Source organism: Sorex araneus, chromosome 5 (genome assembly GCF_027595985.1).
Source record: "Sorex araneus isolate mSorAra2 chromosome 5, mSorAra2.pri, whole genome shotgun sequence".
Lineage (NCBI taxonomy): Eukaryota > Metazoa > Chordata > Mammalia > Eulipotyphla > Soricidae > Sorex > Sorex araneus.
Window position 1 is genome coordinate 36,424,397 of NC_073306.1, and position 12,443 is coordinate 36,436,839.

At 44.4% G+C, this 12,443-nt stretch overlaps 1 protein-coding gene across 1 annotated transcript in view; it reads right to left on the bottom strand.

The window, feature by feature from the left end:
• Positions 1–2,041: 2,041 nt before the first annotated feature.
• Positions 2,042–12,443, bottom strand: part of ZMPSTE24 (zinc metallopeptidase STE24) — a 34,670-nt gene continuing 24,268 nt past the window's right edge. Inside the window, exons 8-10 of the mRNA XM_004614216.2 lie at positions 10,316–10,420; positions 7,674–7,817; positions 2,042–3,548 (exon numbers count right to left, since the gene is read on the bottom strand). Of these exons, the coding sequence (XP_004614273.1) occupies positions 3,324–3,548; positions 7,674–7,817; positions 10,316–10,420 (474 nt within the window). The 3' untranslated portion in view covers positions 2,042–3,323. The remainder of the gene's footprint in view (positions 3,549–7,673; positions 7,818–10,315; positions 10,421–12,443) is intronic.

Below are 12,443 nucleotides of genomic sequence, written 5' to 3' on the forward strand. Positions count from 1 at the left end.
GCCTGCAACTTCGTCTCAGGCCTTTGCTTAGGAAGTAGCCTTCCTAGGGCAGCATCTGGCTTTGTTGTGGCGCACAGGCCTTGTGTGTGGGAGGTGCTGGATTGGGTCCCTTGCACTGTCACCACACAGCGTGGGATCCTGGGATGGGCCCTTGCACTGCACACACAAAGCAGCCTCATCCGACCCAGTATTCCAGATAATGCCTGTTGTGTTTTATTATTTGTCCTTAGCACTAACTGTTCAACATTTAACAACAGATAAGCAGTCCGGACCTCACAGGACCTTAGAGCATGCTGGGGGCATTTCTGGTCTCTGGTCCACTTGCTCAGGAGATCCTCTTCCCTGGAAGTCAATCTTCAATCCAGAAGTCCGAAGTTTTCTGTCCCCGCTGCTCATGACTGATTCTGCCTTCCCAGCCAGCCGTGTGGAGCTTAGCACACAAATTATTGGCTCACATCATAGTGGTCTTGTTTTATTTTTTTGGCCACCCCTAATGGTGCTCAAGGCTGATTCCTGGCTCTGCGTTCAGGGCTCACTCCTGGCAAGTTCAGGGGACCATATGGGGTGCTGCAGATCACACTGGGTCAGCTGTGTGCAAGTGCCCTACCCCTGTACTACTGCTCTGGTCTGACATTAATCACTTTGTGGTGGTGGGGGGTTGGGTCACACCCAGCTGTGCTCAGGGGTTACTTACACTCAGGGATCACTCCTGGTGGGTTCAGGGGGTGTCAGGAATCCAACCAGACCATACGGGGTGCCAGGGCTCCAAGCAGGGTCGACCATGTGCAAGGGAAGTTCCCTATCTGCCGCACTCTCTCCAGCCCTTACAATGGCCTTTCAGCTGAAGTGTGGGTACAACTTCTCCATAATGTTCCTTTTAATACCTAGGCAGAGTGTAAGGCCCTCAAATGGAATTTAGTAAGCTCTTAGCCAATGATAAAACTCAAAACTGGCAGAGGTACACCATATGTACAAAAATGTGGAACAGTCTAACAAAGACGAGCAAATGGACGAAGGCTTCCCCAGGAAGGGGAATGCTATGTAAAAGATTATAGGTAACTGAGACGCTAATGGGTCTGTTGGCAAACATCTTTGGTAGTGAAGTCACTAACCAATCCCAGGAATTCGGCTACTCTCCTGCACAGGTGGAGACTTTATAGAGATTCTTCAGGGAGCCAGATAAGGGCAGCATGAATGCCCAGCAGAGACTCTGCCCCCGTTTAGAGACCCACCGAGCATCTTAGAGAGAGATTAGCATGTTTTTAAAGGCCTTGTCCTGCTTGACGCTGTGCCCTGTCTGGCTTTGAGTATTCCTGGTAGAGTGCACCTCACTTCCTCCCGGCTTGGCCTCTCTACTCCTTTCTCTTAACCAGTCAGTATCTCAGGAAACTACCAGGACTCTCTGGCCATCTCCATGCCACAAACTAGAGGGATTAGGTCCAAAGAATCACATTTTGGGCTGGAGAGATAATATAGGGGGTAATATATGAGAGATGATATTGGGGGAGAAAGGGCTTGCCTTGCATGTGGCCAACACTGGTTTGATCCTCAACACTGCCAGAAATGATCCCTGAGTGCCACCAGGTGTCGCCCAAAATGACACCCCTCCCCAGTGGCTAGGCAGGTGGCACTATGGAATTTTGGGTTTGATCTCTGGCACTAGCAGCTCCTGGGCACTGCCAGTGTTACCCTCAAACAAAAAGTTCATCACACATATAAGGACTGGACAAGACAGCTGGCCAGACCAAACAGGCCAGAGACAATATGAGACTATGACATGAACGTGGAATGATGGGAATGAAGCTCATGGACGATCTGAGGCTCTGGAGAGGAGCACGAGGAAGTAGTGACAGGGCTCTATGGCACAGCTCACAAATTAAGACAAAGCACATCAGTCTGCATTGGCAATTTTTAATGTTTCATTTGTGCAGAACTGAAATTTGTATTTAAAGGCACAGAAGGAAGAAAAGGCAGTTGTCACAGCATGAATACACAGATAACGAATGCTGGGTAAAATCATAAGCCTTGGGAAAGCAAATAATGCAATACCACATTCACGTTTATTTTATTGTATTTCCATGTAAAGGCATCACCCAAACATCAGACAAGCAGAAGTCTCTGCCGGATATAGAGGGTGACAGCTCATCCCACTGGGATCAGTGCCCAGTACATAAACATTACCAGCAGGTGGGGGCCCCAGGCACAAAGTAAGTTTCAGAAAGTGGATAAAGATTTGAAGAAAACATTCAGCTTCAAAGTGGTGAAAGACACATTGCATGACACTCGTTTGGGAAATAAAATTATCTGCATATCAAGAACTGTTTCAAAACCACTCTCAGGCCTGATTAAACAGTATTTCTGATTAAGCTGCTGAAAATTACAAAAATAAAAATGGAAACTCTTCGGTCCTTTAAGCAATAGAAAACTATATTTTCCCTGTAATATCATAGGAAAATCATCAATATTTCACCCTTATGCCTCTTAAAATGTCACTTCTTTTTTACATTATCACTTTTAAAATAGCAAAACCCATAAAAGATGGCAATTTCTGGATACAGTTTATAAGATAAAAGAGTGAGAAAAAGTTGAATGTTTTTTTAAAAAAAAGGTACTAGTCTAGCCCTAAATATGCAGAGGTGGAAAAGAAGCCTAAGATTTTCTTTAGAAGCAGAAACAAACCCACAAGAGTTCAAACATCTGATACATAATTTTTCCTCATTTCAAAGCACTCCTAGAAACCCTGATCAGTACATTGTAAGAGAGGAAATGGAGAAATTTGGTAGAGCAGACAGTATAATAGTGAGTTCCGATGGAATAAATATTAGCCTTTGTAAATGATCTTTCTTCCTTATTTAAAACACTGATTGGTCAAGTTAAACCATGACAGCATGGCAGTAAGAGCAAGCCTCATCCCCAGAGTGAGCACAAAGCCTGGGGCAAGGGTCCCGCCACCAGCCAGTGTCAGAGAAGCGTGTGCCACTCACCATGCCCTCCAGCACCTCATATGCAGACTCCGTATAGGCGTGGGAGTAAAAAAAAAGCTCTGAATTTTCTCAAATCACTTGACAAGTTGATGGTAAAACAGATGTTAAAGATAAAACTATGCCTTTAAAAGCATTAAGCCTGAAAATTTCATCTAATATTTTCTTTAAGAAATGGATCATTAAATTCATTTTTGAAATGAGATACTAAATGTATTTAAATCTGGACCTTTCTTAATAATTTTTCTTTAAAAAAAAAAAAGTTAAAAAACATCAAGAGCCGGAACATGCTGCCAGGACACAGATAATCACCAATGTCTTCGGCTGCAGACCCTGGGCAACTCAATCTTCTTTTGACGTTTTCAAAGCCTGAAGTCTCTCGAGGAGCGGAGGGTGAGAGTAATGCCACATCGAAAAGAGCCAGTCAGAAACGGGGAATCCCAGATTGTCTTTGTTTAGTTTGATTAAAGCAGAATATAAGTCTTTGGCCTTCCCAAGTTTCTTGGCAAATGCATCCGCTTGAAACTCAAATCTGCGGCTCAAGACTGTTAGGCTAAAAGAAAGAACCTGAAAAAGTAAAGAGAAGGGTGTTAACCTCTTCCACCTCTGTGATCTCGCTGGAGGTCTTATGAACCGAGACTGCAGAGGAAGTTAGGCTGGGGTTGGAGAAACAGGAAAGATCAGCAGTAGAAAGGGAACCTCAAGGGGGGCATTATTAGAAACTGAGACTTGCTTAGAACTTTCTCTCAAGCAAAGTCTCTCTCTCCATCCCTTCTCCTGACTTTAGGTATACCAGGAAAACTTCTGGTTTGGGCTTAGTTTGGCTTTCTGAGTGGGGGTCTCCTAAGCAATACTCCAGGGGTCCGAGCTTCTCCTGTGATACTTCGCTAACCAGGTCAGGGGCTCAATGCTCAGTCACTGCAGTGGTGGTTTTGGTTGTGGGGCCTCCAGAGGCACACAGCACGCATCACCCTGGAGGAAGAGGGTGCCCTGAACCCATGTGCTAACTAATGAGCCTTGCAGCCTTTTCTCTGAAGTCATTTTAACACAAAATTAAAACAGAATCTGGGGGCATGGTGCTGCTAGCAGGTCAACCTGTACCTGTGGGGCGAGTGCATCAGCGGCCTAATGGTACCTTCAGACTTCCAGGTACCCCAAAATTGCTGCTGTGCCTTTGGCCAGACCCCAACAACTTGGGGCCAAGTTTACCAAGAAATTAAATGGCCAGAAGTTAGGTATGTGGGAGACACACCCACAAACCACCTCCGGCTCAGCTATATAAGCTCATTTATTGGCCTTATTTTAGAGACCCATAAATCTCAAAAGAGATCAAAAGACTCAGTTAGAGCCTGTAGCGCAGAGGTAGGCGGGAACCCGTGACTGAGAGTTCCAGGCCCGCTTGGATTGAGACTGGGCCTCCTCCCCCCAGGTCCCCAGTTTTCCAGCAGCTTGGCAGTCACACCCACAAACTGCCCCCCCCTCTACCCTGCACCATGTAATCTCATCAACAGCCAAGACCCAGGGACCATAAACTAAAAGTTCTGAAAGGAGCACTGCAGAAATGTCCTGATTGGCGCCAGGCTGTCTTCACAGGGGTGCCTCAGAGGGAGGCGGGTTAGAGCTCTCCGCACCCCAAGAGACCCAGCTCCGGCAGCCAAAAACCTCCACGCCTAACCACCGCCACGCTGAAGGTAGCTCCCATGAGCTCGGGCCAAGCCTCACGCATGAGTAAAGTCCTGTGGAACCCAGGTAATGCGGAACTTTGTAAACTTGGACTCTGGGCTCTCCACTCACATATGAGCAAATATATTCCTGGACACATCATAAAACACTCCCTACCCATTCTCCGTAATTACCACACCACATCTGATGGGGTTCAGATAGTAGGGAACAAATCACAGTGGGAAATATATATATACATTTATATATACATTTATACATAAAATATATATATTTTATATATATATAAAAAAGAAAAAAAAAGTAATGTGGAACTCATGCCCAATTCAACCAGCTTAATCAATGAATAAATAGCAGTGCTCCTACATTATAATTAAAAAAAAAATTAAAACAGAATCTGACATTACTTGGCTCCAATGTTGTGTTTGTAGGTTTCTTAACTGGTCAATTTTCCCATTTTCTTTCAAGTATCTTTTTGTTTCAGGGGTCCATACCAGAATGAGCTCAGGAGTTACTCCTGACACTGTGCTCAGAGATCACTTGGTGGTGCTGGGGGAACCATACGGGGTTCCAGAGATCAAACCTGGGCTGGCTGAGTGCAAGGCAAAAGCCTTAACCCTTGTACTACCCAGAAAATATCTTTAATTATCACAACCACTTAAGTACTAATAATAACTACAGGTTTTTGTTAAAAATTTTTTTTTTCTTTTTGGGTCACACCTGGTGATGCACAGGGGTGACTCCTGGCTTTGCACTCAGGAATTACTCCTAGCAGTGCTCGGGGGACCATATGGGATGCTGGGGATCGAACCCGGGTTGGCCGCGTGCGAGGCAAACACTCTACCCGCTATAGTATCGCTCCAGCCCCTTTGTTAAAATTTTTGTTCTGTTTTTTCCTTTGTGTGATACTAGGGATAGAACCCAAGACCTCACATATATAAAACACGTATTCTACCACTAACTCACATCCTTAAGTCCTTTCCAGTTTTCTGTTTCTGGGTGACATCTGGCAATACTCAGGACTTACTCCTGGCTCTGTGCTCACTGATCACTCCTGGCAGGGTTGGGGGACTAGATGGGGTGCCAGGGATCAAAACCAGGTCAATCACCAGACCCACTGTTCTACCTCTTCAGCCCCTCCTTTCTAGTTTTTTTTTTTTTAAAAAAACTAAATCTCCAGTTCTTCAAGCTTTTTAAAACAGCTGCTATTATCTCTGTGAATTAACCCCATTTCAAATTCCACTAACACCTCCAATTTATTTAGGTATTTCTGAAGTGAACTCACTCCAAGCAAGCAAGCCAGTGAAAAGCAAACCCTCCTAACAGGCGGCCCATGGCTCACCGCTAACTAGGCCCCTCACCTTGCCTGCCAGGATGCCCTGCTACTCGGGGACAGTCTCCACTCTCGGGGTCAGAATAGCTTAATAATGGCAATGGACATTGATCGCAAGAATGATCTGCCTGACAGTGAGTGAAGATACAAGAAAACTCAAAAACAGTACAGGCGCTTAAGAAAACAGAGCAGTCTATCGTCATTTAGTATGTGTGTGTGAAATTCTGATCACGGCCACAATTATCGCTGATATACTCTGGATAACAGTTAATCTTTATCTGCCAAGTCTCTCAAGTACATGTCATACCAAAGGACTTAACAGTAAGAATGTGACAGAGCAGAAAGGACAAGGTCATTAAAAGGTATTCTGTAACCTCTTATAGGGGGGAAGACCCGGTGAAGCTACTCCTGGATCTGTGGCTCAGGGGCCACATGAGGGGCCAGGGATAAAACCAGGGCCAGCCACTTGCAGAGCAAACACCTTAATCCGGTACTTTCTCTGGTCTTCTATAATCTAATGCATTGTAGCAGTAGATAAGGTACTTAATAACTATTTTCAATTAAAAAAAATTTAGTTTAAAGATAATAAATTTCAGTTCTCTTAAAAATGTTTAGTCTGTGTGGCCAATGCTATCTACATATGATCTAGTCCTCTCCACTTTCCTTCCCTAATGCCCCTTCCTATGAAGAAATGCAACTCATCTAATTTATCTTAAAATCTTAATCTTACAAAAACATGTCAAAGAAAAATTCTTCTTGGAGATATTTCAAGATCTCCCTATTACTTCATTTAACTTGGAAGCCATATCAAATATCTGACATGCTACCACCATTACACACACACAAGCGCGCGCTCTCGCGCGCACACACGCACACACACACACACACACACACACACACACACCTCTTCAATCCTGTCATACACGGAGTCTCCTCACTGACCCCTGAGCAGTGGTTTCCAGAACTTCACTTACTGTGACCCACCAGCTCTGACTCAGAGAGTCTTGGTGCTGCCTCAGGTGACACTGCAGCACTGTCATGCGGCACCTCACCGTTACTTACACACACTCTCACCCAGGATTTCACTCCCACACTGGTGGAAGTGTGGTCTGGACAGTCCACAGAGACAGTGGACTATCACTATCTGAGGATGAGAATTATGGCAAGGTTTTCACTACTAACATCTAATTTTTCTCCCTTAACAGTAAACAAAGCATTCATTTATTTGGGCTCAGGCCTTTCTGCTACTTTCTTGGACGAGTCAGTAAATCAGGGACTTGGTTAATACTATTGTTTTCTTTCTGTTTTTTGAGAGGGCGGGCAAGGGGAGCTCTCCGAAGTGGTCCAGAATGGGGCGTTGGTCCACTCTCAGAAATACTTGCTTATTAGAGCTGGTAGTTCAGTGCTACCACACCCAAGGATGTGCTATTGCTTGGACTTCTAATGACAGGGATGCAAGGGCCACCCCACTGGTGCTTGGGGCCCTCACGGCCATACCCGGTGGCTCATGGGAGGCCATTTGGGATTCGAACCCAGATCAGGCTCATGCAGGCTTAATGTGTGCCTTAACCCCTGTACTCTTGCCAGGTCCCGTTTCTTCCATTTTACTTAAGTTGTAATTTCAGATTTGAAGCAGGCAAGGGCACATGTAAAGCATGTATGTTAAAGATATACAATACCTCATTGTAAGGCGAAAAAATGAACTGGAAGATGATCAAGAGACCAATTAGAGTCGGCTGACTGTCATAAAAACCAAACGCAGCAAAAAGCTCCTTTCGACCGATTAATACAGCAAACAAGAAAAAACACAGGAAAGAATTCATCTAGAAAAACAGACACAAGATTCCCGAGTTATTACTAAGATGATTTCCCTCTGGGATCAGAAGACCAAAAAAGCAGAACAATACATTGTAGTATGATTTTAAGAATGGAAACAGTGGGATCATGGGGAAAAGTTAGCCTTTAAACAGTACAAATCCAACTGCAGTTTTTTATTCCAGGGAGAACAATAAAACTTACCCAAACTTAGAAATGATAAAGACAGACTTTGGTGCAGCCACCTGTGATTCAGGGTTTAAAGTAGTGAAGAGTCTCTGTAAAATGTAAAACCCAGGGGCTGGAGCAACAGAACAGTGGGTAGGGTGCTTGCCTAGTGTGCAGCCAACCCAGATTCGATCTCTGGTATCCCATATGGTCCCCTGAGCCCACCAGGAGTGGTTCTTGAGTGCAGAGTCTGGAGTAACCTCTGAGCATTGCCTTGCATGGTCCAAATCCAAAACGAAATAAAAGGTAAAGACCTAGGCCGGGGAGGCAATACCCAAGTAGGACATCTGCCTTACATGCAAGGGACCTGAGTCAATCTCTGGCACCAAATATGGTCCTCTGAACCCTGCCAGCAGGAAGCCTAGGCACCGCTGGGTGTGGCGCTGTGAAGTAAGTGAAGACTCAGAATGGCCGCTGGCTTGCTGGCATCAGACTATTAGTGGACACAAGTCTGACAGCTGCCCCGATGTAGAGATACCAAAGAAACAGGCTTTTCTTGAATTCTCTCCAGGACCACTAGAACTATACTTAGAATAAGAAAGGCCCAAGGAAACTATCTTTAACAGTAAGACGGGGGGGGGGGGGGGGGGGAGAGGGGATCAAAACTCTACACCAATAACAACCCACTGAAAGTCACTAGGAAACAAATACCACTCTTTTAAAAACATTATCATTTTTATATCTGGTCACATTTGACGGTGCTCAGGAGCTCCTGCTGGCCCAGTGCTTGGGGAACCATGCAGCATGGAAGATTGGACCTGGGTTCCCTGCATGCAAAGCATGTGCTCTAGCCTGCTGAGCTCTCTTCAGGGCAACAAGTATCTTCTTGTCCCTTAGAGGACTGAAATTTTGGAGGTCACATACACTATGCTGTTTCAAACCATTCATCAGATGATTCTAAAAAGCTGCTAACAGCAACAACAAAAAACTAATAACAAAAAAAAAAGGGAGCCAGGATGTGGCTCAGAAGTAAAATATAGTGCCTGCATGTATGAAAATTGGGTTTGATTTCTGGCACCAGAAAAGGAAAAAACAAAAAGCTGCCAGCTTGAGCCAGGAATTCGGTTGATCCCTCAGCTTGGTATGCTGGTACCTCCCAAACCCCCTCCCAGCCCCTCCTCACCTGAAGCCACTGGGTGTGGTCTCCACATAAAGGTGCCAGCTTAGAGGGCTGCTCAGAAGAGGAGAAGTCACGGGATTTCCTCCTTCAATAAAGGGGCAGGATTTCCCTTAAGAGGCTGAAAATTTACACTGGACTGGATTTGGGATTTCTTGAATGTCTTATTTGCAGCTATACATGCATACATAGCTTCAGGCCAAGAAATTCATTTAATAACTACAGGTCTGAGCAGGAAAGTGCAGACAGGGTTGCCAAGTCTTCCCCTACAAACTGTTCCAACACTACCAGGTCTTCAGGAATTTAGAGACTGACTGGAGACTCAGCCTGTCAGCAGCACAGGCTGGTTCCCTGGTACTCAAAACTGTGGCCACCACTGGTTTAGAGGAAGTTATTCAAAGGGAGACAGAACTACTGTTAATTTCCTTATATTTATCAGATTTCCCCATTTCTTTTCAAGAATGTAGAGGACTTTTCAATGAGAAAGATTTTTTCCCCCAGTTTTTGGGCTAACTCAGTGGTCCTCAGGGCTCATTCCTGGCTGCGTTCCAGGGACAATATTGGTACCAGGGATTGACCTTGGGTCGGCTGTGTGCAAGGCAAACACCCTACCTATTCCACTATCTCTTGAGCCTGAGGGAGAATTTCATGTTTTTGGGTTACACCCAGCTGTGCTCGGGGCCTTCTCCTGGCTCTGTGCTCAGAAATCACTCCTGGTGATACCGGGGATGGAACTGGGATCAGTCACATGCAAGGCAAGCACCTTAACCCTGGTGCTATCTCTCCAGTGTCAAGAAATCGTTGTTGTTTATTAAAATGGCATTTTAATGTCCAACTTATCAAGATTTACTCATTTTCATCTTCACTGTTCCCATAGCCAATGGAGGTCATGATAACAAAGGTGATAATAAAAAACATTTACATAGTACTGAGCACATCCCAGATACTACTCCAAATCTTTACATACATTATTGTACCAATCCTAGGAGGAATTTTCATTCAATACGGGAAGGGAGACACTGAGGCTCCGGAGCTGCTGAGGTCATGCAGATAGTGAGGAGCCATGATGGGTAGCCAGGCGTGGCTGTTTTAGCATCCTTGTTACTGGCTCCTATGCCTGCTGTACTTCTGACTGAAAGAGAAGAGTTGCTTCAAACTTACCTGGCTAATAATTATATTTTTGACCGTGTGTCCCAACTTCCAGTGCCCCAGCTCGTGACCGAGTACAGCAAGCACCTCCTCATTTTTGCACCCTTGCTTCTTATTCTAATCAAAGAACAAAATGAAAAGAAACGATCAAGTCCTTAGAAAAAAAGTATGCCTTTTATCCCAGTAAGACCCTTGATACCATCCAACCTGATTAGAGGCTTCCAAACTTATTTGGCTACTGCTCCATTTTCAGAAGAAAAAAATTACTTGGTGTCCACCCTAAATATCTACCAAGTACAAGGCACCCCCAATGGCAACTGAGACTACAGCTGTCACCCTCCATGGGTACAGAAAGCTCCGTACTGGCAACTTTGGGAAATACTAGTCCAAATTATGAAAACAGAATCTTAAAATGATTGATTCATTTAATTGCAATGAAGGTAGAATGATGAAGACAGATTGTCATGAAGCTTACAGTCTATTTTAGATTGAGGAGTGGGAAAAACAATCAGACCTTTTTCTGTAGACTAGTGACAAAGTCACTACAGTGGCACTATAAGCTCATTACAAGTTTTGTTTCCAAAGAATATGTTGTGACATCGGTGCAAATATCCCGACCAGAAGTGCAACCCTGGTGAGCACGTGAGTGAGCACCTCAACTGAAGTGTTCAACTCCCTGTAAACACTCCAACAGGCGCTAAAGAGTGTGACTCCTAGCATATGTGTGATGTAACCTTTGGTCATCATTTGAGAGATAGGAGGGGTGGGAGGTAAAGACCCACCGTAGTCTGAATAAAGAATAAAACAGATCTAAAGAAATATTCAGTAACCTAGAATGTAGAGCAGAGAAAATGACCAGAGCTGGAAAATATATGTGTGCTCAGTACTTTGGGGAAAGAGAATGAGAAGGCATGTATTCATCTAACTGGAATTTCAGAAAGATGAATGGAGAGAATGGAAAAGAAGCAAAACCCAAAGATATAATACTGAAGAATTTTTAAAAATACAAGAAAGATGTAAGTTTAGATATCAGTACCACAATGTATTATAAGCAGGACCAAGAAAAATAAAATCTATTTCTACACAACATGAAAATCTCAATCTCACTAACTACTAAAATCCATAGCTGTCAGCCCACCGCCAAGATGTGATCCTGGAGGCCGCACGTGTGTGCGGCCTCTCCGCAGCTGCACGAGCGTGAATCCAGACCCAGAAAAACCTCTTTCGGCATGGGCAACTCCTCGCAGAATGTCTCCAGCCTGAGAACTAAGCCGAGGCCCCGTGCCCGCCCAGGAGGGGAAAGGTATTTCTCTCTCTCTCTCTCTCTCTCTCTCTCTCTCTCTCTCTCTCTCTCTCTCTCTCTCTCTCTCTCTCTCTCTCTCTCGCCTCTTTCTCTCCGGGGATGAAGGGTGCGGTGTCTGCCATATTAAGACAACCACAGATGAGGTTTACAAGCTTGCAATGATCCAATATCTGGAAGAAATCTCCCTGGTCTTAGTTGTTAAAGTACAGAAATTCAAAACCGTGCGGCCGCTACTCACTTTTCTTCACAGTAGGTCTGACTCTAGTGGGGTACTCCTAACAACAATAGTGAGGTTTGTGTTGAAATATTGATTGTAACCAAAGTAAACAGAAAGTAAAATGAAACTTATCAGTTACAAGGCGGTGGGTGGGGGGGGCGGGATGGGAGGTGTATTTTTTTTTTTTTTGGTGGTGGTATATGGGCACTGGTGAAGGGATGGTTGTTTCAGCATTGTATAACTGAGACCTAAGCCTGAAAGCATTGTAATCTTCCACATGGTGATTTAATAAAATAAAATTTTTATTTAAAAAAAAATCCATAGCTGTCAATCTTAAATTCATACCTAAGAATGAGGGTGAAAAAAAAAAAGAATGAGGGTGAAACAAAGACATTTGTTATTAAGAAACTTACTTGTTTTGTTTTTGGATCATACCTGGAGATATTCAGGAGTTACTCCTGACTCTACACTCACGAATTACTCCTGGCAGTGCTCGGGAGACCATATGGGATGCTGGAACTGAATCCGGGTCGGCCACATGCAAGGCAAAAGCTCTACCCACTGTACTATCTCTCCAGACTCCATTTACTAAGAAATTTCTAAAACACACTTTCAGGAGA